The 25,188-nt window shown below is 34.4% G+C and overlaps 1 protein-coding gene and 1 non-coding gene across 3 annotated transcripts; both read left to right on the top strand.

Moving 5' to 3' along the window:
- Positions 1–219: 219 nt before the first annotated feature.
- Positions 220–15,188, top strand: FY (Transducin/WD40 repeat-like superfamily protein). 2 transcript variants are annotated; one of them, XM_082867814.1, is made up of 18 exons: positions 220–673; positions 2,439–2,530; positions 2,868–2,936; positions 3,503–3,607; positions 4,121–4,216; positions 4,304–4,386; positions 4,491–4,562; positions 4,661–4,758; positions 6,922–6,981; positions 7,075–7,135; positions 7,223–7,310; positions 7,439–7,502; positions 8,595–8,673; positions 10,111–10,200; positions 10,962–11,050; positions 11,358–11,875; positions 12,847–13,068; positions 14,783–15,188. In XM_082867814.1, the coding sequence occupies exons 1-18, from the start codon at positions 421–423 to the stop codon at positions 14,897–14,899; spliced, it is 2,256 nt and encodes a 751-aa protein (XP_082723940.1). In that variant the 5' UTR covers positions 220–420; the 3' UTR covers positions 14,900–15,188. The 2 variants fall into 2 exon arrangements, with proteins under 2 accessions (XP_082723940.1, XP_082723941.1); XM_082867815.1 differs by lacking the exons at positions 220–673; positions 2,439–2,530 and adding an exon at positions 2,618–2,743.
- Positions 15,189–20,765: 5,577 nt separating this feature from the next.
- Positions 20,766–25,001, top strand: LOC114290018 (uncharacterized). Its single transcript, XR_014328568.1, has 4 exons — positions 20,766–21,016; positions 21,156–21,349; positions 24,220–24,255; positions 24,759–25,001. It is a non-coding gene; the product is annotated as an uncharacterized LOC114290018 (transcript).
- The last annotated feature ends 187 nt before the right edge of the window (positions 25,002–25,188 follow it).

Below are 25,188 nucleotides of genomic sequence, written 5' to 3'. Positions count from 1 at the left end.
CCGCAACCAAACAAATACTAGAAGCGCTATTTGTAATAGCGACTTATTAATCAAAAGCGCTATTTGTAATAGCGATTTTACTGTTCATCTACTTTTGCGGTTCTAACAGTAAAAGCGCGAATAGTAATGGCGCTTTAACTTAATTTTGAAATTCCGTCAGAAGTTGGCCTAGTTTTGAAAATACAATACAAAAATAGCTTATATTGGGAAAAGCCTCCCATTATTGGACATTGACGGGGACTCCGCGTGTGAAGAAACGCAGTCGCAGAGTGACGAGAAATGAAAGAAACACTAACCTGAAACAAAATAAACCCCCCAACTCAATCTCATCATCCCCTCTTTCTCTTTTCAATCTCTGTCTGTGTCTCTCCCCCCTAGGGTTAGGGTTAGGGTTAGGGTTTCCCAACACCGTTGCCAACGATGATGTACGGTGACCCTCAGCAGCAGCAGCAGCAGCAGCAACCACCACACCCGCAACACCCCCAACCACCACCACAGCAGTACCAGCACCATCCTCAAGTTGGGGAGTTTCCGAGGGGTCCTCCTCAACAACAACAGCCACCGCCTCCCCCTATGATGCGGCAGCCTTCTGCTTCCTCTACTAATATGGGTGGTGCCCCACCGGAGTACCACCACCACCCCCTTGCTCCGCCCCCTCATCGCCCTTATGATGGTCAGTCTCAGTCCCCCCCTTCCTCCATTTGGTTGCTGAGAAAACTCACGGAGAGTAGTAGAATTGTCAATTTTGAATTTTGTGTTGCTATTATTTGCAATAGTCAAGTAGCTGTGATTAGGAAAAGCTGACTAGTGTACAAACATACTTAGCAGATTGTGTTTGGAGCATGAATTTGGAAAAGGTAAACATGTAAATGTAGTTATATTTTATTTACCTTTCTCCTATCTTTTCCCTTTTAAAATCTCTACTCAAATCTATGCTCCAAACACAGCCTTAATAGGAAAATAACTTAGTGATATTCAGATAAAAAAGAATATAGTGAAAATGCAACTAGTCTCTAAATACTCATTGTATTATGTATTTGACATGTGTGGAGTATCATTTTTCCACGGTTTGGAATTTGACCTTCCCTTGTGTTTTCCCATTAATTAACTAAAACAAGTGCACTACGTCTAGTTCAACACTCGCTTTGGTAGCAAGTTTCTATTGGCTGGTTATGTTCCCAATCCGTTTAGGATGTGGTCGGGGGATGTGATGAAATGTGTCAAGTTGTCATGTTCATGTTCATGTTTGACTTTTTAAGGACTTCTTCTGTTAGTGTTATTTGTATCATATATTGTGTCTGTGTCGTGTTTATTGCCGGTCTCTATGCTACATAGAGTTGATCAATACATGGTCGTTACATTTTCTGAATTCAAGGATGAAGCATAAAGCAAATTCACTTATGGTTTGGTGGGAACATTTGGAGAGGAGCATCAACGGTAAATATTTTGATGTAATAAAAAGCAGTTCTCATGAATAGACAGTAACGGCATGCATGGGTCTGTTTGGGTTGATTTTGGGAGAGATTATCGACTGAACAATTTGAGAATTTTTGCAACCCATTGCCAACTCACCCAATGTCAAAATTGGCATGTTGTTTGAATATTTTGGCAATTTCAAACTAGCTATTCGAGCAGGCTAAGTGGGTTAAAAATACAAAAATGGGGAGAAAAAAATATTAGTGTACACAACTTTATTTATTTATTTTTATCTGTGTCAAACAAAAAATTCAAATCATGGCACAAAACCTACTAATTAATCGAATGTATGATGCTATTTAAAATCATGTTTTTAAAATTACTATACAAAAAATCAAATTAGGAATAAATATGGATGAAAATGAGGGGTGAGTGTCATTTGATTAATGATATTAAGGTTAGGGAGAGATTTTGTAAGCAAGTGTTAGCTAATTTTGGGTATACATAATAGGCAGGGTGGGTTGTTTTGTGCAGATTGACAAAATTTAATTTGCAATCCAACTGACCCTCTAGTTGTTATCAGCAAACCTGCCCAACCCAACCATCTCACCTTCTCAAACCACATAGCTTGGTTTGCGTTGGTGCGGTTTGGTGTTTTTTTGCACACCCCTAATAGACGCTAATACAATTGACTATGGAAATTAAGTAGGTTATTGCCCCCATATGCTTTATTATTAAGACTATCTTGTTTGATATGTTGCCCTTGAGTTTCTCCAAACTCCAAAACATTGCTGCCCCAAGCCTCCAACCCATACGTGTACTACCATTGATGTGCCTCTTAGTTGTGTTGCTATTGTGAGTATCAAAGGGGAAGTGAAGCAGTTGTCTGATAGATTCACTGTTTGGGATAAAAAGGAAGCTAATATTTGTTTCCCACATGTGCATGTTATGCTATGACAATTTTGGTGAACTAGCTTATAGTTATTGCTAATGTTTGTTTTTTATTGCAATCCATATTGCAGTTCATGGTGACAGTTTTGCTGCAAAAAGAATAAGAAAGGTTGGCCAGAGGAGAGCTGTCGATTATTCTAGCACTGTTGTGCGGTATATGCAGGTAATATATGCTACAAATAAAAGTCTACATATCTTCATAAATATCTTTTTTCTTTAAACATTCCTACTATTGTTTTTTGCAGTACCTTTCCTAGAAGTGGCACTTCTGTTGAAAATCTCAGATTTTTCTGTTGCCACTTCGATCATCCTTATGTTTCATGGGCTGCTCCTTTACATGGCAAACTTCAAAATTTTCAAAAAGATTTAAAATGGAGTATTAACTAGTCTTTTGTGTTTCATTTTCCATTAATTTCATTTTCTTCTTTATTTTATTTTAGTTTTTCTTTTATTGTTTTAATTACTTGTAGTTTTGATAATCTTGTATCTCTACCATGCAGATTCGTATGTGGCAGCGGGATTCGAGGAGTAGGAAAGTACTGCAGCCCACTCCTGCAGCAGGAATTGATGTCAGTGACTGTTTATGCATGTTATTTTTTGTTACTGAGGGAACATGTTATAGTGGCCTTGTTTGGTTTGTGTTTTGAGATATTATTTCAAAAATTATTTTTTGGAGAGATTTTAGAAAATTTGAAAATTTGTATGGTTGTATATTTTGGAAATAGTTTTGGAGTTTGGGATGATTTGATATTTTTTTTTGTAATTGAATAGTTGAGTGTGAAAGAAAAAGTGATTGAGAAGGAGAGGGGAGAGGGGAGAGAGGAGAGAGAAAAAGTGATTGATTGATTGATGTGTAGTAGAGAGAAAAGTGGTTTTGGAATTTATTTATTTTTTAAAAAAAATTTCAACCAAACATATTTTTGGAATTTTTTCTCCAAAAACATGTTTTGAGAGACAAACCAAACATGCCCACTGTGTTTCTCTTTTCTCTTGTGTGTATGGATTCTTTCATGCATAGGAACTGGAATTGGATTATAATCACTTCATTTAGTGGTTTCACTGTGCTTTGCTTCAGTCTGGACTTGGTTTCTATTGTAGCATTTATAACCCACTGTGATCTTGATCATTGGAGCAGATGTTGCCAACAGTCGCCTTTTCAGATAATCCATCCACAAGCTTCGCTGCTAAGTTCGTTCATACATCTCTAAACAAAAATCGCTGTTCAATTAATCGTGTTTTGGTGAGTTTGATTAAAACTAGTTGTACTTCTTATATTTGTCTTCTTCCTTTTCTATATTGGTCTTTGTGTAACACTGAATAGCTTGTTGTATCTTGTGCTTTATCGCCAGCCTGTTTATTCATCTGAGGTAGTTCTACTATGGGCCTTTGTATATGTGTGTTCTAATATGTATGCCCTTATGTATCTTGTGGCAGATTTTGTTTTTCTTGTCCTTGTACACTCATTTGTAGTATTTTTGCTGTAAAATGCTTATAATCCTTAAGTTGTAGCTAGTCCACAAGTTAGTAGCATGTACATTTCTACATAGTAGTCTTGGTTGTGTTGAACATGTGCCTAACATCAAGGCTACCGGACACTCCAAGCCACGTGTCTAACAATTATTGGACATGTTCATGATTCAATGATAAATGTCCAACAATTATGTGCAAGAATTTATTTTTATTTTTATTTTATATTCCTTTTACTTTGAGTTTTTTCCTTCTAACTTATGCCAACCCTTGGCTTTCCTTAAAGTGGACTCCTACTGGAAGGCGTCTTATCACAGGATCTCAAAGTGGGGAATTCACTCTTTGGAATGGCCAATCATTTAATTTTGAAATGATTCTGCAGGTATGCCATTGTAAGTGTTACCTTCTCAATTGGCATTTTATGGAAGAAGTCAAATTGATATATGTTTGAACATCTATTGATGTGCAGGCTCATGATCAAGCAATCAGGTCTATGGTATGGAGTTACAATGAGAATTGGATGGTCACCGGTGATGATGGGGGCGCTTTAAAGTTAATATACGTCCTGTTACTATTGAGGCAATTTTGTATGGCATTTATTTTGGTTGATGAAACAACTTTTTGAATTGATATGTGAATATGGTGGCACTTGGCAGGTACTGGCAAAACAACATGAATAATGTGAAGGCCAATAAATTTGCTCATAAAGAATCAGTACGTGACTTAAGGTAGATACTTGTTGTTCGTAGAATTGGTTTAAGATTTGAATTTCACGCATTTATTATCCATGATGCATTTCATGGCTTCATGTTTGTTTTTTGAGCAGCTTTTGTAGGACAGACTTGAAGTTTTGTTCTTGCTCTGATGACACTACAGTCAAAGTTTGGGACTTCGCCCGATGTCAAGAAGAGCGTTCACTATCTGGTAATGTCTCCTGAATGCGTCAAATGTTTGAAACCAACACTATGCACATAATTTACATGTTGCAGCGTCTCACATTCTTTCTATTGAAACAACACAGTAGCATGCCCCTTTTCTGCCACTCGGACTAATGTCAAACATGGAGGATTGTTGCTTATTTGTGGTTTTTATGTGAATTTGTGTTAAGTGTGAAACAGCATGATAATCATGGAAAAGGTTTTGAGCCTCTGGTTTTGTATCTTCGGCATGTGATTCCCAGACTTGTGTGTCAATTTATATGGATTCCCATTGCATGCAGAAAACTTAAAAACAAGCTGGACCATGCGGTGCAAGTTTGTGTGGGGGTACGTTCTTAATGAGAAAGCCAACTCCTTTTAGTGGGCTCCGTCACTCTTTGAGGGTTATAGTAATCAAATTACCATTTTGATTTCCTAATTTTGCAGTTTGTAATGATGATAATAGGTAAGCTTGTCAGGGCCTTCATGGACATATTAGACAAGCTACTATTTGTTATAATAGTTTACTTTTGTTCTTTGAGACATGGGGATAATTTGCTTTGTGGGTATTGTTGGAAGATGTGCTTTAGGTGGACTCATGAACAGTCTCTACTCATTTGAAATGGGTGTGAGGAAATTGAAGTTGTTCAGTTAGGTGTTATTCGTAAGTGGTTATGGAGATATGTATTGGATAGATGTAATTTGTGGAGGAAGGTTGTGTCTCAAAACTTTTAGAAGTGCTTGGGCCCTAGGTAATCAAATGTCTGATGAGTCTAAACATTGTCATGGCTGGGGATATGGAAAGGATTTAGACTTGCAAACACATTGATTCTTCAATTGAGGATGCTTAGAGACTACAATTTAGCGTGATTCTTGGGGTGGGGATGTACCTTTTTAAATTCATTTTTTGGACCCCTTACATGTTGGAATTGGCATAGATGCTTTTTTGTTGTAGATTGTTTTAGATACAAGTCTAAAGAAGGCTAGGTAGTATGTCCTGGAGTCCTGGACCAGCCAATAGATCAGAAGAACAAAGTCCAATACAAATAGGATATACAGTTTGTTTTGTCGTCCTATGGTTAATTTAGGTATATAATATAACTGATTTAGAAAAAGAAAACTTGTACATTTTAAAGTTAATGCTTCATCTATGACATATTTAGAAAAGAAAGCTTTATATTTTAAAGAGAATGCTTCAGGTATGATGTTTTGATGAAAATAGAACTTGTCATTGATTTAAGACTAGCGTTCCATATTCTAACTCTCAAAGTAATAGAAATACATAATCTCAGAGAATATTCTGAGTGAAATATAATTTGTTTGGCAGTTAATGGCATTTTTCATATTACTACTACTAATGTAGGTGCCTATTTATGTGGCATAATCATATTTGTATTCTATGACATGCTGCAAATTGTGTGCCACATATCAGGTCCAGTTCTGTAGGTGGGGCAATATTATGGCTTATAATACTATAGAGCTTCTTCTGTTCAAATTGAAGGAGATTCTCGTTAAATATTTAATTGCATAGAATAAGAGTTTGAACATGGGAATTTTGGAGTGCACACATTATTTTTGGATATTTTTGTTTTCATTAATAAATTTGAGTTAGTTGTCTTTCTTTTGAATTTAGTGGTTAGTATTTTGTCTCGTACAGTGGTACTCAACATGACCCGAGCATTATCAATAAACCATACTTCTGTTTGTTCATTTGTTTTGTTTTTGTTTTTGTTTTTTCGCTTTAAAAGGTTTCTGCTTAGTGCTTTCTACTCTGAAAACTGATAGATTAATATTGTTAAAATCTTGTCCTTTATATGCTTTTAATATTTCACTTGCTTCTTTTCTTTGGCAATTTTATCTACTATACTATTGTGTTTTATGTATATAAATAAAAATTTGTGGTGCATTGGATTGTCCAATATGCTAGTTTGTCTGTAGTTTTCTGTGATATTTCTTTAGTAGGTCATGTATACATATGGAAAATTATCTATCCTCTTTTTGCTTTGGTCTGTTCTTTTGCGCTATAAGAAACATAATCGTTGTGTGTGAAATCATATATTAATCAGATCTTTAAGATGACCATTCAATAGCTGCATGTATATTGTTACAATGCTTTAAGTGTGCATAAAATAACCTAAGAGCTTTTCATATGTGGTTCAAACTCAGGCAGGCCATGGTTGGGATGTAAAGAGTGTGGACTGGCACCCAACTAAGTCTTTACTAGTTTCAGGTTTGTAGTTTTACAGTTTTTTGTTGTTGTTAAGTTCTTGTTCAAATCTTGTAAGTGGCATGCTTCTTTGTTTTTGCATTGGACACTTCTTAGGTGGAAAAGACAACCTTGTCAAACTTTGGGATGCAAAGGCTGGGAAAGAGCTTTCGTCATTGTTAGTACAAAATTTTTGGTCATTAAACACAATAGTTATCTTTTTGTCAGTTCAATTATTTTGAGGAGTTGTTCTGGTTATTTGCAGTCATGGGCACAAGAACACTGTTCTTTGCGTCAAATGGAATCAAAATGGTAACTGGGTGTTAACTGCTTCGAAGGATCAAATTATCAAGGTAGGCGCATCTTCTTACTTCGCTTCCCTAGCTATTGCTCAAATTGAATGGATTTGAATTCAGATTTCTCCTGTTGATTGTGGATGATTGGGTAAGTAATTCAGTCTGCCTACACACTGCATTTTCAGCTGTATGACATAAGGGCTATGAAGGAGCTTGAATCATTTCGTGGGCATCGAAAAGATGTGACTGGTTAGTTTATTTATTTATTATATTTATGTACGTAACACCTCACAAAAATATGTGTAGTAATATTTGTTTAATTGAATCTTGACAAGCTTGGAGTGTAGCCAATTAAATATTGATGAGGTTACATTCACATTCACCAGAGCTGCTGTTGCAAATATTAGCTTTTGCCGAGGCTCATCGGCAGATATTCGATGATAGATTTGGTATTTGCAATAAATGTTTGATTCTTCAACTATTGAGGAGAGACTTAATCGTTGAGTTGTCTTCTAATGATGTAAATTCTGTAGTAGAGCTCCATTGGATCATTACCCATGATTGGATAATAGTGGAAGCACCACTTGCTTTTGATAAAGCTGATTTGGAAAGTGCAGTTACTGATGCCAGTCCCTTGGATATTGATGGCTTACCCTGGAGAATATTAAATTTCTTGGCTTTCATATTAAATTTAGCAGGCCATTTTGTTGCTTTAGCTTTTGTTTGAAATCCTTAGCAGTGATGAGATAATTTTGCACCATGTCCATAGTCTTTTGGCTCATCATAACTGACTTACACAGGATGTTGATAGAGAATTCTTATGCAAGAATTGGCATGGATGCTGAGGAACAATATTTGCTGAATATAGTTGATGCTAATGTTGGGGAAGTTTATAAGTTTGTAGCCTCAAAAGTGTTTAGAGTGATATACTGATTAAGTAGATGATCTGAAATCTTTATAATTTGTTGGATACCCGGGCAAACAGTCAAAGGTCCAAATTAGCTGAATAGTTAGAATTCCTGAGAAGCAGTAGCGGCTGGATGTCCAACCAAGCTGATTAGTTGAATAATAGAACTTCTATTGTTAAGCTAATAGTTGTACTAATGGCTGGATGACCAACCAAGCTGATCTTTAGTTAACAGCATATCTTTGATTGTGCGTATGGAAATTCCCTTTTGCATTTTTTCGATATAGTTTGCACCTGGTTATGTGTGTACCAAAATTACTCACTCACTTGACCTATTAAGCTAATTCTTTTGTAATGTATGTTTCTGACACTCATGTTTTTTTTTTTTTTTTTTTTTTTTGGGGGGGGGGGGGTTCCTTTTTCAATTTTGTTAGCATTGGCTTGGCATCCATTTCATGAAGAGTATTTTGTTAGTGGCAGTTTTGATGGATCTATTTTTCATTGGCTAGTCGGGTAATTTCTTTTCCTCATTCAGAACAGTTATTTATATGTTGCACTAAATTGCTCATTTTATTCATACGTTCCCCATCATAGGATCTTTTATGCTCAATTGTAGTTTCATGTGATAACTGTCACATACTTAGAAAGTTAGGGTGAATATTTAAATGCCTCGTTACATTACATATTATGCAAAAATAATGTTCAGGAGAAGTCTTAACAGTGGAATTGTTGTTGGATGTATTTCTTTTTGTTGGGAGCCTATTACTATCTTGTGGGAGTTGCATTCTGCCTTATATTATATATGGTGTTTTATGAATTTTACCATTTGACTTACAATGATAAAAGGCAGTCCTAGTGCATGGGGCTCCTGCCACTGTATGATTTGGGGAGGTTCAAATGTATTCAGCCTTACTTCCATGTGTGGAGAGGCTATTTTTGTGGTTTTTCAGTTGATTGTATAGTTGTGTTTCTTTATAGGGCTTTGTGGCTCTGACTTTTTATGGGACATGATTGTCCTCTTTTGAAGCCTTTTTTAAAATTTATTGACTTACCAATAAGAAAAAGAAGAATCTCCTTCAATTTGCTCACATGAGAATCATCAATTGTCACTGTAATTTTATAAATGAATGTCTTCTCAACTCAGTTTACCTTATCATTTGACTATATTGTTGGTTAAACCTTAAATTATCATGTCTTTTCTAACTGCCCTTAACCAATGCCCTAATTTGACTTCTTTGAACAATGCTCAACTATTTTAAATCCACCCCCCCCCCCCCCCCACGTTATTCTAAGTGATTGCAAATGTTTGCAAATTATTCTATATTCTTGAAAAAGTGTTTGCAAATTATCTGTTCTTGCCAGTGCCACTTATCCACCTCGACGTCCTCCTCACAAACCTTTTTACTGTGATTTGTTAGGTATTTGATGATCACATGATACTGCAGCTCTTCTGGCTCATCTCTGTTATTTAACTTCTAGACTTTTTGTTTCACTTCTACTGAAGTTATACCATTTTCATTATGCAGTGGCTCATCTGAATTGTTACTTATGAATTGAACCCTTGTTCTAGAATAATGCTCTAGAAGTCCATCCATAGCCAATGCAATTTGATAGGACGCTAGAATCTGTCTGGGCGGAAAAAATTTGAAGTTCATTGTGATTGGAAAATTCCCTTGTCATTTCCATTTGTTGCTGTTCCAAATTACGATTGCACATCTTATTGGTTAGAAGGCATCATATCTATTATGGTCCTGTCATTTCTGAAAGACACTTTATAATCATTCTAGGGATCCTGGTCACATTTTACCCATATTGCTAGTTTGGTCTAATTATTATTTTGAGTTCTTGGTTCACTCATTTTGTGTAGAATTATGGGATGTTGTACTTTATTTTTTCCTGCAAAATTGAAGTCAGTTTCTCTCATGACCACTAAACTTTTCTTATGTGCAGCCATGAAACTCCTCAGCTTGAAATTCCCAATGCACATGATAATAGTGTTTGGGATCTTGCATGGCATCCTATTGGATATATTCTTTGCAGGTAAAAATTCGATCTTCGTATTTTTAACCATTGTGTGGTGCATAGTATTTTATGTTCATTGAGATAATTTATAGAATGTGCACACATTATTGGTATTATCATTATATTGTTGTCTAGATTAGGTATCCTGACTGAAATCGGACTCCAATCTTACAGTGAGTTGAAGCCTAATGTGTTCTCTTTCATCTAAGCTTAATTAATCATGATGATAACAACATCACCCCCCATCACCCCACATGCCCGCAAAGAGAAAACAATGATAAATAAATAAATAATTGAATAGAAAACTAACTACTGGGAGGAATTACTTATTGCCTCTTACTTTTTGGTACAAGTCTGGTCTTGGGGGTGGGGTCAACCAATTTTCATCCTCAAGGACTCTAGGGCATGGCTAAATATCATATTTCTTAGAACTTCTTTCATTTTTTTAGGGTAAAATGGTATTCATAAATTGACATAGCATTTTATGCATAGAATGGAAATCTTTTGCTTAGTAAACTCTACTACTAAAACATATTTGTTTGGTATTTGCTTAGTCATGTCTAACTAGTCAAGCGCCTGACATGGGTTCTTCAAAAATTTAAAAGAGGTCCTTGTTTGTGGGCTTGTTATGCTCCCTCCCTCAAATAGAGGCAATTAGTTTGATATTATGTATCAGTCGTGCTATTTTGGCTATAGTCGTTTTGGTGATTTATTGTTCAAGTGTTTATTTAGCTTTGTTAGCTGATCCAGTTAGTGAATTTTTATCTCTTTTCATGCAGTGGTAGCAATGATCACACAACCAAGTTCTGGTGCAGAAATAGGCCCGGCGATTCAGCTCGTGATAAGTTCAACGTTGGTCACAGCCAAGGTTTATCATTTTCTCCCTTAGTTATTCCCCTTTCCCTTCCCCCTTTTCTGGGTCTCCATAAAGCTGTCAAGCACACAGTCTATGAAGTTCCACTTGTAGGATTGTCTAGGGCCATGGAATCAAGGCATTCGTAGAATTTTATAGGAAACTGCTATTTTTGGCAAATGCGCTGAAGCTTTTGTCCATTATTTTTGTATTCTTCAGTGTGGTGAAAAGAGAAGTGTTTTGAAAATGTACTAATAAACTGACAGAAGCTTAAATTGAAGGGAATTTCTACTGTTATATATAACTGTTTGTTTGTTTCCAGGTTACGGTGAGCAAAATCCCACCCTAGCTGGTTCTATGCCTGGTAACTTTCCAGGACCTGAGCACCCCACAACTCCTGGGCCATTTGCTTCTGGGTTGACACGAAACGAGGGAAACATTCCAGGTGTTGGTGTTGCAATGCCATTGATGGATACATCAGTTCAAGGAGAGCAGAAACTTCCGGTAGTTTCAATGCCTTTAGGTGCTCCTCCGCTCCCCCTTGGTCCACATCCTTCTCTTCTCGCAGCAAATCAGCAGCAAGCATATCATCAAAATGCTCAGCAAATCCAACATCACCAGCCACACCCACAGCAAATGCCCTCTATGCCTATGCCACCTCCAAATTTGCCTCAACTACAGCCTCCATCCCGTCTACTACTTCCACATCCTCATTTACCTCGTCCTCCACCCCAGCTACCCCCTCTTGGTATGCCTTCAAGCATCCCGTCATCAATGGCAGGATCAATGCCCATGCCTTCAATGCCAACGTCACTTCCAATGCCCATGCCTGGTCAAATGGTAATTATTTGTGCACACTCTACTTTTATCTATTTATGCTCTTGTTTTCATCTATGTACAAGTGTTTTTTATTCCCTTTACATAGACGATTATGCTTGTAAATTTTAGATAGAATGTCTTCTAGAAACCAATCAGCTTTATTTTGTAGTGACATGAGGGGCATATGCCCAAACTGAACCAACTTTGGTTGGTTCCAAATTTTTGGACCCAGAAATGTGTCAACCCAACCCAAGTAACTCGAGTTGGAACCATGGCTCCCCCTTAATCTAAAAAATTTATAAGTACTAGTTATGAAACAAAAGTTTATGCAGAATTGAATAGTTATTAAACGATGGGCCTATTTGAGTTTATTATGAGAGTTTTTAACACTAGAAAAATACTTGCTGCAAAAATTTATATTACATAATTGAGTGTAGCAATGTTCACCATAATAAATAGAATCAACCAATTATATGAAGACATGTATACCATATGTAAAATTTTATGTAATATATATATATATATGCTCGGTTCTTGGATTGGTTTGGGTTAGCATTAGGCTCACTTGAGAATTGAATCAACCTAGTCGGATTGGCCATTTTTAGACCCAGAACCGAATCGTCTCTTCAATAATTGAACCTACCCAACCCACGGAAGCCGGGTTGGTTCGGTTCACGGGTTTTTGGGTTGTTTGCCCACCCCTACCTGCCCCTCTACATTGCTCTGCGGAAACTATGATTGGAAAAATGTATAATTGGAATGTGCAGGTGAAACCTTGTGGCAGCCTGGCAGGCACCTGCTGCAGTCTAATTTTTACAGTTAGTGCAATTATCGTTGTATGTGTAGTGCAGTGTGTCGTTTAACATGACAGTATAGCCCCCCTTCTTTTTTTTCAACTGGGAGCCAAATTGTACAATGGGGAATCTCAATGAATTCTTTCTAGCAGAAAGAATTTTCAACACTTCTTAATTGATACTAGTTTCTGCCTGCAGGTGATGCCGGGTATGAATCCGATGGTTCCTCAAATGCAACAGGGGCATTTTATGGGTATAAATCCGATGCACTCGCAGTCGGCACCTTCAGTTGGAGGGATTCCAAATGGGTTGCAGGGCCCTTCAAATGCAGGTGGGGCCCAAATGTATTCGCCAGCAGGTGCATTCAACCGGCCACAAGGTGGGCCAGTGCCACCAATGCCAGGGCTTAATCCCTACCAGGTGAGACAATAGTTGTTTTTTCCTCCCTTGTTATAAATTGTCTTCTATACACTATCTATCAAAACATAAAATAAATTGTTTATGCCAAGACTGAAAATATTAGGGTGTTTATGCCGCTGATTGCATGTTTTCTGTTAACTGAAAAATTTTCATCACCACTTCATTTTAACCGTATAGAGGACTTGTAGGAGCTGAAACTGTAATTTATTAGATGATAGTTGTAGAGATGTTGTAATCACTTTTGGCAACGCTCTAATGAGAAGAAACTTTAAGAAATTTCTTTGTGATAAATATTGCATTGATGCCAAAAAAAGGGAAGTCAGGGAATGCACATTTGAAGCCTGTAAACTAGTAGTAGTACATCCTCCTGGCAAATAGATGGAGTATAAGTTTGAGTTGGTATTTCTTCTTTGCTTGACAAGCTAAGTAATCAAAAAGGTCGCATTGCTAGTGCATTCCATCATTTTCTTAATACAATTTGAAGTGAACTATGTGCTTCGTCTGGTTTACTGTTAGCCCAATGTATTTGTTTTTTGGCTCAAGATATAATAGTTGTAGGGCATCTTTTAGATGGCTTCTCATTTAATCTTTCTTCTTCTTCTTCTTGTACTTTTTTTAGGTCGTCTTTTATTTTTGGTAGAGCACCACTCAAGTCTTCTTTTGGCTGCATCTTACAAGCTTGTTAAAAAGCCATATTGTCATTTGGCAGACCTCAAAAAGCAAGAAAAATGTAAAGTCAATTTTGTTCATTTAAAAAATAATAATAATAACAAAAAAAAAAGCCCATGACTTTTTGCATTATAATGCATTACTATGAAGAGCAAATTGGCCATTTTGCATTAGAAAACCTAAAAGCTAACAAAGTTACCAAGCATGCTTAAGCTAAAAAGCCATAAATGTGCCAAGCAACTCCTTTGGGAGTTGATTTTAAAGTCATCTAATTGACTTCGAAATAAGCCCATGTTAAAAACTTATGTTGTTTGGCACAATTGTGACTTTTTGGCTTTCATAATGATCTTTTGGCTAAAACATGTTTTAACCTTGATAACTTTTTAACTTTTTAATGCAGAATGGCCACTTTGCCCTTCATATTAATGTGTTATAGCCCAAAACGCTTTTCTTTTTATTAGATAAGCTTTTCTTTTTATTATTATCTAAAAGTTAGCTGTTTTTGGCTTTCTGAGGTATGGCAAAGTAAAAGTCCAATGAATTGGCTTATTAGCTCATGCCAAAGCAAATAAACATTATTTTATTTTTTAACCAATGAGCTGGCTTATTAGCTCCTCCCAAAGGAGGCTCATTACAAAAACTCATAAATCTGGACTTTGCACAATAACAGTTCGTGCTGCTATGAACCTATAAGGTAGACGAATTCATTCACTGCTGCATTGTTAACCACTATTGATTTCGTTAATGGGAATTTGATGATCTATAAATTGTCCTTAATGATCTGTTCATATTTGAGCGTGGACTGAGAAACACCACACACGGTGCAGGAACTACAATTCTTCCTCAAATTAGTAACCAAATTTCCTTACATTCCTTTGTGATTGGCTGTAGACACATCTCATTGCCTTGTATAGTTGTTGAAACATCTTTTAGATACCAATTATAATATCAGAATTGCATTATAATTCAAGAAATTTTCTGTTTGTTTGGGATGGTCTTGTTGGTCCAACTGATGTGGAATTTTCCTACTACTGCTTTGTTGCAGCCTGGGAATCCTAATGCAAGTGGCATGGGGACAATGCCATCAAATTTTGCTATTCCGTCTGGTATGCCTCCACCATTGCCTCCAGGCCCGCCACCTCATGGCCAAACACCACAGTAGATAAGATAATTCCTGTAGATTAAGACTTTGTTGCAGCAAGTAGGGCTGTCGGTTAGAAGCAAAAACATACATCTCTCTCGTCTCTATTGCATGCTGTTTATCCTTTTGGATGTAACATTTTTGTTTATTGTAGTTTCCCCATTTAAACTTCCTCCTTTGTTTTGTTTTTGTTCCCTGTTTCATTCCCTCCCCTCTTTATATTTATCATATGTTCCTATGAAACTGATTGAAATGTAATGAATGTTTGCAATTGTTTTTTATGTGAAATTTACCGGCAATTATATGTTCATAGATGGGAAGCAAACATCTTAAGCTTTAAATTTCTGGGTTGATGACTCATATTGGATTCAAAATGAAGATGATATGGATTTTCAAAGTTTACTCATAACTGTTTGGGAAATTGAGGTTGCACACTGCATATTTGGGCCAACTTTGAATTAAAAAAAATAAAAACTGTATTAATTGGCAGGGATTCAATTTTCCAGGCTTTTGACATTTATTTATTTTTCTTTTTAGGGCAAATTATACTTTACCCTTTTATGTTTGGCCATTTTTTTTATTTTGACTCTTTTTTTTTTCACTTTGACCCTTCATGTTTTAAGTTTTTTCAAATTTATTCTAAAATTAACTAATAGAAAATGATACATTTACAGTTAAGTGGCATAAAAATATTTTATGTTATATAAAATTCACACTTGTTATACAAATTTAAATTTTAATATAATAATATATTTTTTATGTTATTTAAGTATTAATGTGGCATTTTCTATGTAATTTTAATTAAAAGTTAGTTTTAGAAGTAAAATGAGAAAATTTTGAAATATGAATGGCTAGAGTGGAATAAAAAAAAAAAAAGTGAAAAGTCAAAATAGGAAAATGATCAAATATAAAAGGGTACACTGTAATATAATTTTGTTTTATAAGTTCTATGTTAACTTAAAAAGTGTAAAAAATAATTATATGGAAACTGGTAATACTGCTTTTAGTTTTTATGTTTTTATTGTCAATTTTTTATTAATAAAAAATTAGAAAAAATTCATTTTCCCTTGTTGTGATATCACTTAATAGCACTTTATCTCTGAGTCTTTGAAAAATAGTCACATGTCGCTTATGTGATTTTGGACTAAAATTTAACAATTAATATCGTTAAATATAAATATGAAATGACTATAATACTTTCAAATCTTATATTTTTGTTATTTTCTCTCTCATCTTTCATACACATAATTTATAATGTCTAAGTATTAATTCAATTAAATATAAATTCTTAATTATTTATTGTAATTCTTAATTTTTTTAATTCTAATCTTAATTTAATTATATTTTAAATCACAATTAATTCTAAATATGACTATTTATATTTTAAATTTTTAATCTAATTTTAATTTAATTATATTTTAGATCACAATTAATCCTAAATTCTTAATTATTTATTATAATTTCTAACATGTTAATCTAAATTAAATTAATTACATTTTAGCTCAATTCTTAATTATTGTTTATTTTATATTTTATTTAATTATATTTTAAATTAATTCTTAATTATATTTTAATTTAATTGCATTTATTTTAATTAATATATTAATCTAATTTTAGATTTAGAAAAAAATGAAGACAAAATTATTTTTTTTGTTATATTAATTTTATTCTTTTTTAAAAAACAAAAAAAACTTATTCTTAAAAATAGTGTGCATAATAAGCCTTCCGTTAATTTAAATGAAAAAACTAACGATAATACTTTACTCCATGAATACTTTCAGACTATATTTACACGATAAGATGTAAAATATTTCAGTCCCAAACCATACTTTTACCCTCAAAAATTATACCAAACAAGTCAATGTAGGGTCCTTTGGACCTTCCCTTCTCTCCTCTCTGGGTGGATGAAGTTTTCAAATATAACTAATGGATAGGTGTGAGATGTCACCACAAAAATCAACCCACCCACTAATGGTATCATATGGTTATGCTAAGCAAAGTCATTAAGTCTATTTAATCAAATTCAGAACATGTAAAGGCATGTTTGGTACTATAAAATCATACTTATTACCGTTACTGGTATGACGTGATCATATTTAAAAGTAAATTTAATAACTACATATTAACTCATAATGTAATAAAAAATGAAATTAACGTGATCATACTTAAAGAAAATTTAATAACTACATATAACTTAACTCTTAATGTAATCATACTTAAAGTAAATTTAATAACCTATATATAACTTAACCCATAATGTAATGAAAAATTAAAGCAAATTTAATAACTACCTATAACTTAACTCATAATGAAAATGAAAATGAAAAATGAAATTTACTCGTTAGCAAAATCTCTAGTTTTTGCGTTAAAAAATTAAACTTAAAAGGAAGTTTAAAGTTTTACTTATTTTTTGTTTTTTAAATTTTAAATTCGTTCAACTAAATGATTTTAAGAATTAAATAAAAATTGAATTAATTTATTTTTTTTAAAAAAATAACTAACAATGAAAATAAGTCAATTTTATTTTAAAAGTTGACAATATTTGACTCATTTACACTCTATTTGTTTGGGCATAAAATATTTTTTTCGTATTTTTTTGTGTTTGATATAATGGAAAACAAAAATCAACAATTTTTTTTTATGATTAATGAAAAATAAGCCTATCCTGGTAGAAAATATTTTTACTTTTAAAATACATAGAATATTTTTCAAATTAAAGTTTTAACAATATATGCACGATGTGATTCGGATGGTTGGAAAATAAAATTATAAACCAAATTATAAATGATAGATTGACAAATAACAAAATTGCAGTTTGGGACCGTTTCAATTTGTTAGTTGATTGAAAAATAATTTTAAATAATTATAAAGTATTTGCATAGTATATAATACTAATTTGCAAATAACACAAACTAATTTTACATAATATTTTTTATATATATAACTACTAATTTGTAATAAATTTTACATCTTAAATCTTTCTCATATTCATTTTTATTTTGATATTACATTAAAAATTAACCACGGCTACCACCACTAAACATGAAAAAATATTTTCTCTATAAAATATTTATAATTTCTTTTTATAAAAAGTGTCTTTTTCTTTTTCCAAACAAACGAAGTGGTTGTCAATTTGAAACGCCAGCTTGTCTCATATTTGAAATCATGATTGGACCATCCAATCCAACCTATAGACCTATTTTTGGGCCACATTTTGATAATCTAAATTGTATAATGTGTAAAACTCGTTAAATGCTATATCTCTGTAAAAAGTCAAATTTACCGGATATCGATAGCTATTTGATCAAATCAAATTTCTGTCAATCGTTTATTTTTTCACTATCCATTTTTTTATATAAATCTGATACGATCAAATAACTATCGATATCTGATCAACATGATTTTTTTAAAGAGATATAGTATTCAACGATTTTTACACATTAAACAATTTAAATTTTCAAAACAGGACTAAAAAATGAACCCATAAATCGGATTGGACTGACCAATCTTAATCTCAAACATGAAACAAACCGGACTCAATTTAAAGAGTAAAGAAAACTGCTAACATATATATATATATATATATATATATTTTTTTTTTTAAACTAAAAAAATAATAAACTGAATTTAAAAAAGGTTAAAAAGGGTTTCATAACTCTGAGTAAAGCCTGTAAAGTTGAACCGAATTTTTTTAATTTGTTTTTTGGTTGGAACAGAACCGGACTTCGTATACAAGAAACGTTGAACCATCTTCAATCTTCCACTAATTCTTCCATCTCCATTTTTAGGCTTCACCAGGTCTCTCTCTCTCTCTCTCTCTCTATATATATATATATATGTATACATATGTGTTTATATATTTGTATTTATATAGATTGTTGTTGTTGTTGTTGTTCTCAGATTCTATGTTCAGTTGATCCATTCCATTCGGTTGATCCCATAGTTGAACCACTTTGCTGTCAATTATGATATTAAATAAATCATAGATCTTGAGAAATAAACACCCAACTTACACTTATACATAATTGATAATGTGGTCATCATATTTTTTATTTATTTATAAATAAATAGCTTTTACCAGGTATAATCTAGTCTAATCTTTATAGAGGAAACTGTGTACTAGTTTCCAACAAAATTGACAAAATCTTAAGACTAGATTGACAACTCTTGTGAATCGTGATCCACAATTAATCCTTTTTTTTTTTTTGGGAACAATGTCAAAGATACGCAGATATTTGTGTATTTAGACTCAGCCCGGATCAACAAAAAGATATAATATTATTATTATTATTATTATTTTACTGCATCCCATTTCAATTTAGATTTTTTCCACCAGTATGATGATTAGAATTTAATCTTTTACCAAGCCCAAATTAAGGAAGAGGGTTGTATGTTAGGTTTCCTGACAGTCAGCATGTAAAAATTCCCATAAAATCCCTTATGAACATGAATCCTATAATATTCCAAACAATTTGAAATAAATCAGAACATTATTTTGAGAGGTTTTTAGACCATTTTATACTGGAATCACGGTGGCACTCTTGCTTCATGGAATCTTAGAAGAAGGCTACTTCTTACCCAGTTCTGTAGTACCCAACATATTTATCTCCATATCTTGCCATACTAATTACCATGGCCAAATGTTTCTTTATAGTAGTTTTTTTTTGTCCCCTCTTTTTTTTTCCTTCTGTTTTTGTGGTGAGATTTAGGCAGTCATGATTGAATTGAACCTACCCACTGTGGATGAGCCTTTAACAGGAAGCTTCTTCCTGTTTCTTGAACAATTCCATTTCCGGATAGGTGAAACTGTGAGGGAAAAGAACATGAAAACCTTGTATATTTTAGTGGATTGATTTGAGACTCAGAGAACTACAACAGAAGTTCCAGTAAAGACATATGAACATGGCTGCCATTACAATTATTAGTATCATAAGTTGCTTCGCATTTGTTTACCCTCTTCCTCACTTTAATTCCTGCATACCATGTTATTTATTATTAATATCATTTCCCAATGGCTTTGCCTACTGAAAATTGCACTTCTTCTTATCTCCGGCACTTGGTAAAGACTTAACGGCCTATGTCCTGTTTTTGTTACGTGCACCATTTCTGACATCCATCTTTTTTTTCCCCCCCCTCCTAGTTCCCTTTTGTCTCATCTTCTTTCTAAATGGTTTGAACAATGATACAAGCATCCAATGTAAACTGTTAAGATTTTTTATATACTTGACAATAATGGAATGTTGTGAGAAGTTTTGAAAAGAGTGAGGCAACCTTATTTATATTCACATTTATAGCTTTAGCTTCTATTCTTGGCTCCTTGTCGTCTGTCGTGCTGATCTGTATATCATATGATAATCTTATCATATTTTGGGTGGTTGGGTTTATGTGTTTGTGGAAATACTTAACTTCTAATAAAGTTCTCTTGAAGATTGCATGTCTTTGCTTAACAGGGTTTTCGTCATGCAGGAAATGGGTTTTTGGACTCTACTTGAAGGCTTTTTGCTCCTAGCAAATGCTCTCGCAATACTAAATGAGGAGCGGTTTCTAGGTCCAAGAGGGTGGAGCTTCTCAGACTTCTCAGGAGGCAAGACAAAGTCATTTAAGGGGCAGCTCATAGGTCTTATTTACGCAACACAATACTTGAGAGTTCCTCTGATACTCCTCAACAGTATTTGTATCATTTTGAAAATGGTGTCTGGATGATGTTGCAGCACCAAATAGTGTTAGATTGAGTGTGTGTTAGTCTTAGGTGATCTTGTCACATATCTTGTATTTCACCTTGGAGGTATCTATTCTGATTTTTGTTCCATTCAAACAGTGCTGTTTCATACTGCTCCTAGATTTTGGCATGAACTAATGAGGATGATGTCCGTGGTCCCTTTCTCCCTTTTTTTTTTTTTCAATCGGAGTCCATGGTGATGACCAAACCTATTCTTTGACATTTCAAACACAGAGTTATGTTGACTTTTACAAGCTTGCAAAAAGCCTTCTTCTGGGTTTATGATGGTGGTTACTTGGCAATGGCCTACTTTGTGCTTTGATAGTTTTGCCCCTTGTGAGGTTGATTGGCATGGTTTAATAATTTATCCAATAACTGGTTGGCTTATTCGGGAAAATAGGTTTAGCGTTTGGCATAAGGTATCTTAAAATTCAATCTTACTAAGACATTAGGGATAGTTGTTTCTATCTTATATTTATTGAGTCATTTTGTCACTTTTTTATTGAAGAGATGGTGACATGAGTTGTACCTTTTTTCTTTTTTTTTTTAATTCAAAAGAAAGAGTTCAGGGACACAACAGAAATACAAAACAAAGCAAAAGAGGGCTAAACAGGATTAAGGCCTTTCACAAGAGGCCCCAACTATGTCTACAATTAGCAGACTTGCAATTTCATTTGGGGGGTTGTCTAAATCTACCAGATTCTCCACTTGATTTACACCCATGTTTGCAAGTTGTTCTCTTCCCAGAGGATGTAAGTATCAACACAATTGTATCTATGCATTGATGTCTTCTAGTAAAGCTCTGTATGGATAGTTGCTAAGAGTACCACTTGCTCTGAATCCATTTCAGTTGTAATATCTTGCATGCTTTTCTTCAAGATAATAGTGAGGCCTTTATAAATTCTCCAAAGCTCAGCTTCCTCACTTGTAGTTGACTCTAATTTTCCATAGTATCCAAGAATCCAAGCTCCTCTAGCATCTCTGAATAGCCTACCATACCCAGCAGGACCAGGGTTTCCTTTGGAACATCCATCCGTCTTGAGCTTGATTTTTCCTGTACAAGGAGGACACCAGTTATTTCTACAGAATAAAGTTTCACGTGTGAAATGAGCAGTTTGGAAGGCATGATGAATTTCTGTAGCTTGTTGATGAATTCGTCTCGTAGTTTCTTGAGCATAGCTTTCTTGTTGTCTGAACACCACACTATTTCTAGCCTTCCATAATCTCCACAACGCAACCACAAAAACAGTATCCCAAGAGACATTTGATAACTCTTTGCTATTGCTCTTTATGTTGTGTTGGAGCTAGATGTCTAATAGCATTAGATACTCTCCAGCTGTGATTAATTAAGATTTCCCAAATCTCCACAGCTTTCTAACACTCTCTCAGAAGATGGTTCAGATCTTCATAGTAGAGTTGGCATCTGGGCAAGTGTCAATGTCGGTGAGACCTCTAATCCTCTTTTGATGGTTGGTGAGCACTTTGTTAAGCATCAGCAGCCAAATAAACCCTTTCAATTTTTGAGGGATTTTCAATTTCCTGATCCAACTCCAGTTGGATCAAACCATTATCCTGATTAGACGCTTGATTGATAATCAGATTATAGGTAGCCCCAACTAAGAACCCATCACTAGATGAGCCAATCTAGTGGGTGTTGTCTACTAGCTCAGTAAACTGTGGAAGGTGTACCTGTTGTATTTGTTGTAGCGCATGATGTGGTAAAATATTTTCAACCTCAGACAGATGCCATCCTTATTCCTCATTAAGCATATTAGCAACCTTAACATCCTCATTGGTATGTGGTCCTGGAAAAAGAGAAGTTAATGGCCCATCCCCGCACCACCAATCTTTCCAAAAATAAATGTTCTTCCCATTCCCAACAGTCCATTTTGTGCTCTTTTTCAGAATATCTCTAGTCTTCATAATGTTCCTCTAGGTCTGTGAAGCATTTTTATTTGCAAGTCAGTTAGCAAAAGTGTGCTTGTGAAGGTATTTGCCTATAAGAATTTTCGACCAAGCAACCTCTTTGTCTGACTTGATTTTCCAGCCCAGTTTGGCTAAAAGGGCTATGTTCTGGTCTGCAACTCTTCTAAGCCCCATACCTCCTTCTTGCTTGTTCTTGCAAACTTGCTTCCAATTGACCAAGTGAATTTTCTTCCTTCCTTCCTGGTCCTCCCATAGGAAATTTCTATTCAGCTTATCAATTTGTTTGCAGATGCTTTGAGAGAGTTTAGAGGCTTGCATAGTGTAGGAAGGTATGAAAGATGACACAAATTGGATCACTGTTGCTCTAAATTTAGATTGTACTTGTGTAATGACTCACATGCATTTGATTAATTAGTTATCTAATGACATCTTTAGGTGCTAATTGATTATGTGTTTGTTGTGAAATTGCATGTCTAATTGTGTGAATTATAAGGATTTGAATTTATATTTGTTGTTCATAGGAAGACTTGTTGAAATTATAACTTTAAACTAAAATTGAGGGTCTTAGAGGCGTCAAAAACCAAAACTGAGTAAATATTTGTGATCATTATAATTTTTAGCGCCAAATGAGAGGTTTAGGAAAAATTGATTATGAATTAATTAATTAGATTTAATTAAATTCATTCAATCCTTATATATATATATACACATAAGAGCCTTAGTTGTAGAGTCTTAGACTTAGACTCAACAAAATATCTTGCTGGAGAAAGAGAGAGTTCTGGAGAGCTCCAAGAAGAAGAAGAAGAAGAGAGCTTGAGGAAAAAGGAGGAAGAGTGGAGCTTTGATCCCCATAAATCATCTCTAAGGTAGGATTTCTCTCCTAATTTCTTAGATTTGAGTCATTTACACTCTTATCCTCTTGAATTTCAGCTCAATTAAGGAAGACATCATGCTTAGTTAAGGGTTTTGTGGTGTGAGAACTCATATGATTATGGATGAACATAAAATAGATGAATTGTGTGAATGAATTCAAGATTTGAGCATGCATAGCATAATTTCATGAAAATCATGATCACAAACTTGTTTTCTTCATAGCCTCTCATGATTTCCTTTCTAAGCTTGAGCTTCAAGTTGTATTTCTCAATTCTTTAATGTTTCCAAAGACTTTGGTCTTTCATATGGAAATTGAGCTTCAATTTGGAGTTATGATTGTTATTTCAAGTGAGATATGTTTAATTCAACATGTGTTTTGAAGAGTTTTGGGTCTTGAAATGTATAAAATTGAAGTTTGTGGTTGCAAAACTCAGCTCAAGAATTGACACAGATTTTTGGACTGGAACTGAACCCAGACCGCACGTGCGGCCAGACCTCCTCTATTCCACGTTGCATTCTGCTAAAATTGCACGTGCGGGCACATGTGCAGTGGAGGTTTCACACATGCGCCAGTGCTCCCACACGTGCGGTTTTCAGGGCGGTTTCGGATTCTTTTTCTTTTCGTTTTTCAGACTTCCAGGCCTTCATTTGCATGGCTTTTACATGTTTTTCACATTCATACGCATATCATGAGCATGGATTAAATTAGAGAACAAATTGAACTAACCGAATGAACAAGTAGTGAATAAATTGAATCTATTTAAAAATCGACTGAATGAATTAAACGTATTTTAAGATGTTGTGTTTGGATATGTTTTTGTAGGTTGATCCGTTGAGGTGTATTATCTGACCAAGCACGGTGAGTAACATTATTGTAAGGATATGTTCATATAAATTATATCTGAAATGTTATTTGGTTGGTATGATTCCTGAAATGATATTATGTTTAAGTGAACGAATGTCCTATTTTTTGAATCTACTATGGCATCCAAGGGAAGTCCCAAGTCATGGGGGACAACATGTATACGGATCCATGATATATATGTGATTACGAGATCTCGTTAGCCATTTAATGAAGTGGTGATATGTTTGATAATCGGTATGAGGAACCGATTACTCTAGTCGAATGATGATATGTTATGTTCTGTTGGATGTACCATTATTATGTTCCAGTATGGTATCTGGAATCGATTACTCTCGTTAGATGACGATATGTTATGTTCTGTTGGATGTACCATTATTATGTTCCGATATGATATGCTCTGCTTTATGTTTATGAAATGTTTGGGATTCGTTTACTAACCTCTGTACTTTAATGTTATTCATTGGGTTTTAACCCATTATGTGTGTATATATATATAGGTGGGCGGCTTGAAGAGCAAGCCTAGAAGAACTCCTTAGCGAGCCACCATCTGAAGCCCTTTGAGTTTGTTTTGGTGCTTCTGAGTTAAGGCTAAGTCTAGTTGGTTTTGGCAAATGTTATGTACATGAAGTTGAAGTTTTGATGATATGGATATATGTATATGAAAGGTTTGTACATGACGTATAAATGTTTTTTTGTACATGTCAGTATGCATGTATTACAGGATGTCTATATTGGCGTAATTATGTGTTGGTTTATATAGTTAGCACATTTCAAATGCCTGTTTGTTTTAATTATATTATAAGCTTCCGCGAGCCCCGATTATATTATATTTGAATAGAAAGGTCTTTGATAATCTCGTATTACTGGCTGGTCACCTCACCAACCCTTACGAAACGGGATTCGGGTCGTGACAACTTGTGTCTCTCC

This window comes from Camellia sinensis, chromosome 5 (genome assembly GCF_055761805.1).
Source record: "Camellia sinensis isolate YWXY chromosome 5, ASM5576180v1, whole genome shotgun sequence".
Classification (NCBI taxonomy): domain Eukaryota; kingdom Viridiplantae; phylum Streptophyta; class Magnoliopsida; order Ericales; family Theaceae; genus Camellia; species Camellia sinensis.
Note: the sequence above shows the minus strand (reverse complement) of the source record. Positions and strands in the feature narration are given on the sequence as shown.

What these genes read in the sequence shown, in the direction of transcription:
- FY (XM_082867814.1), top strand. Translation starts at nt 421, where the DNA reads ATGATGTACGGTGACCCTCAGCAGCAGCAGCAGCAGCAGCAACCACCA. An exon ending in CCCTCATCGCCCTTATGATG is followed by an intron (nt 674 to 2,438) that starts GTCAGTCTCAGT and finishes TCCATATTGCAG; the next exon opens with TTCATGGTGACAGTTTTGCT. An exon ending in TGCCCATGCCTGGTCAAATG is followed by an intron (nt 11,876 to 12,846) that starts GTAATTATTTGT and finishes TTCTGCCTGCAG; the next exon opens with GTGATGCCGGGTATGAATCC.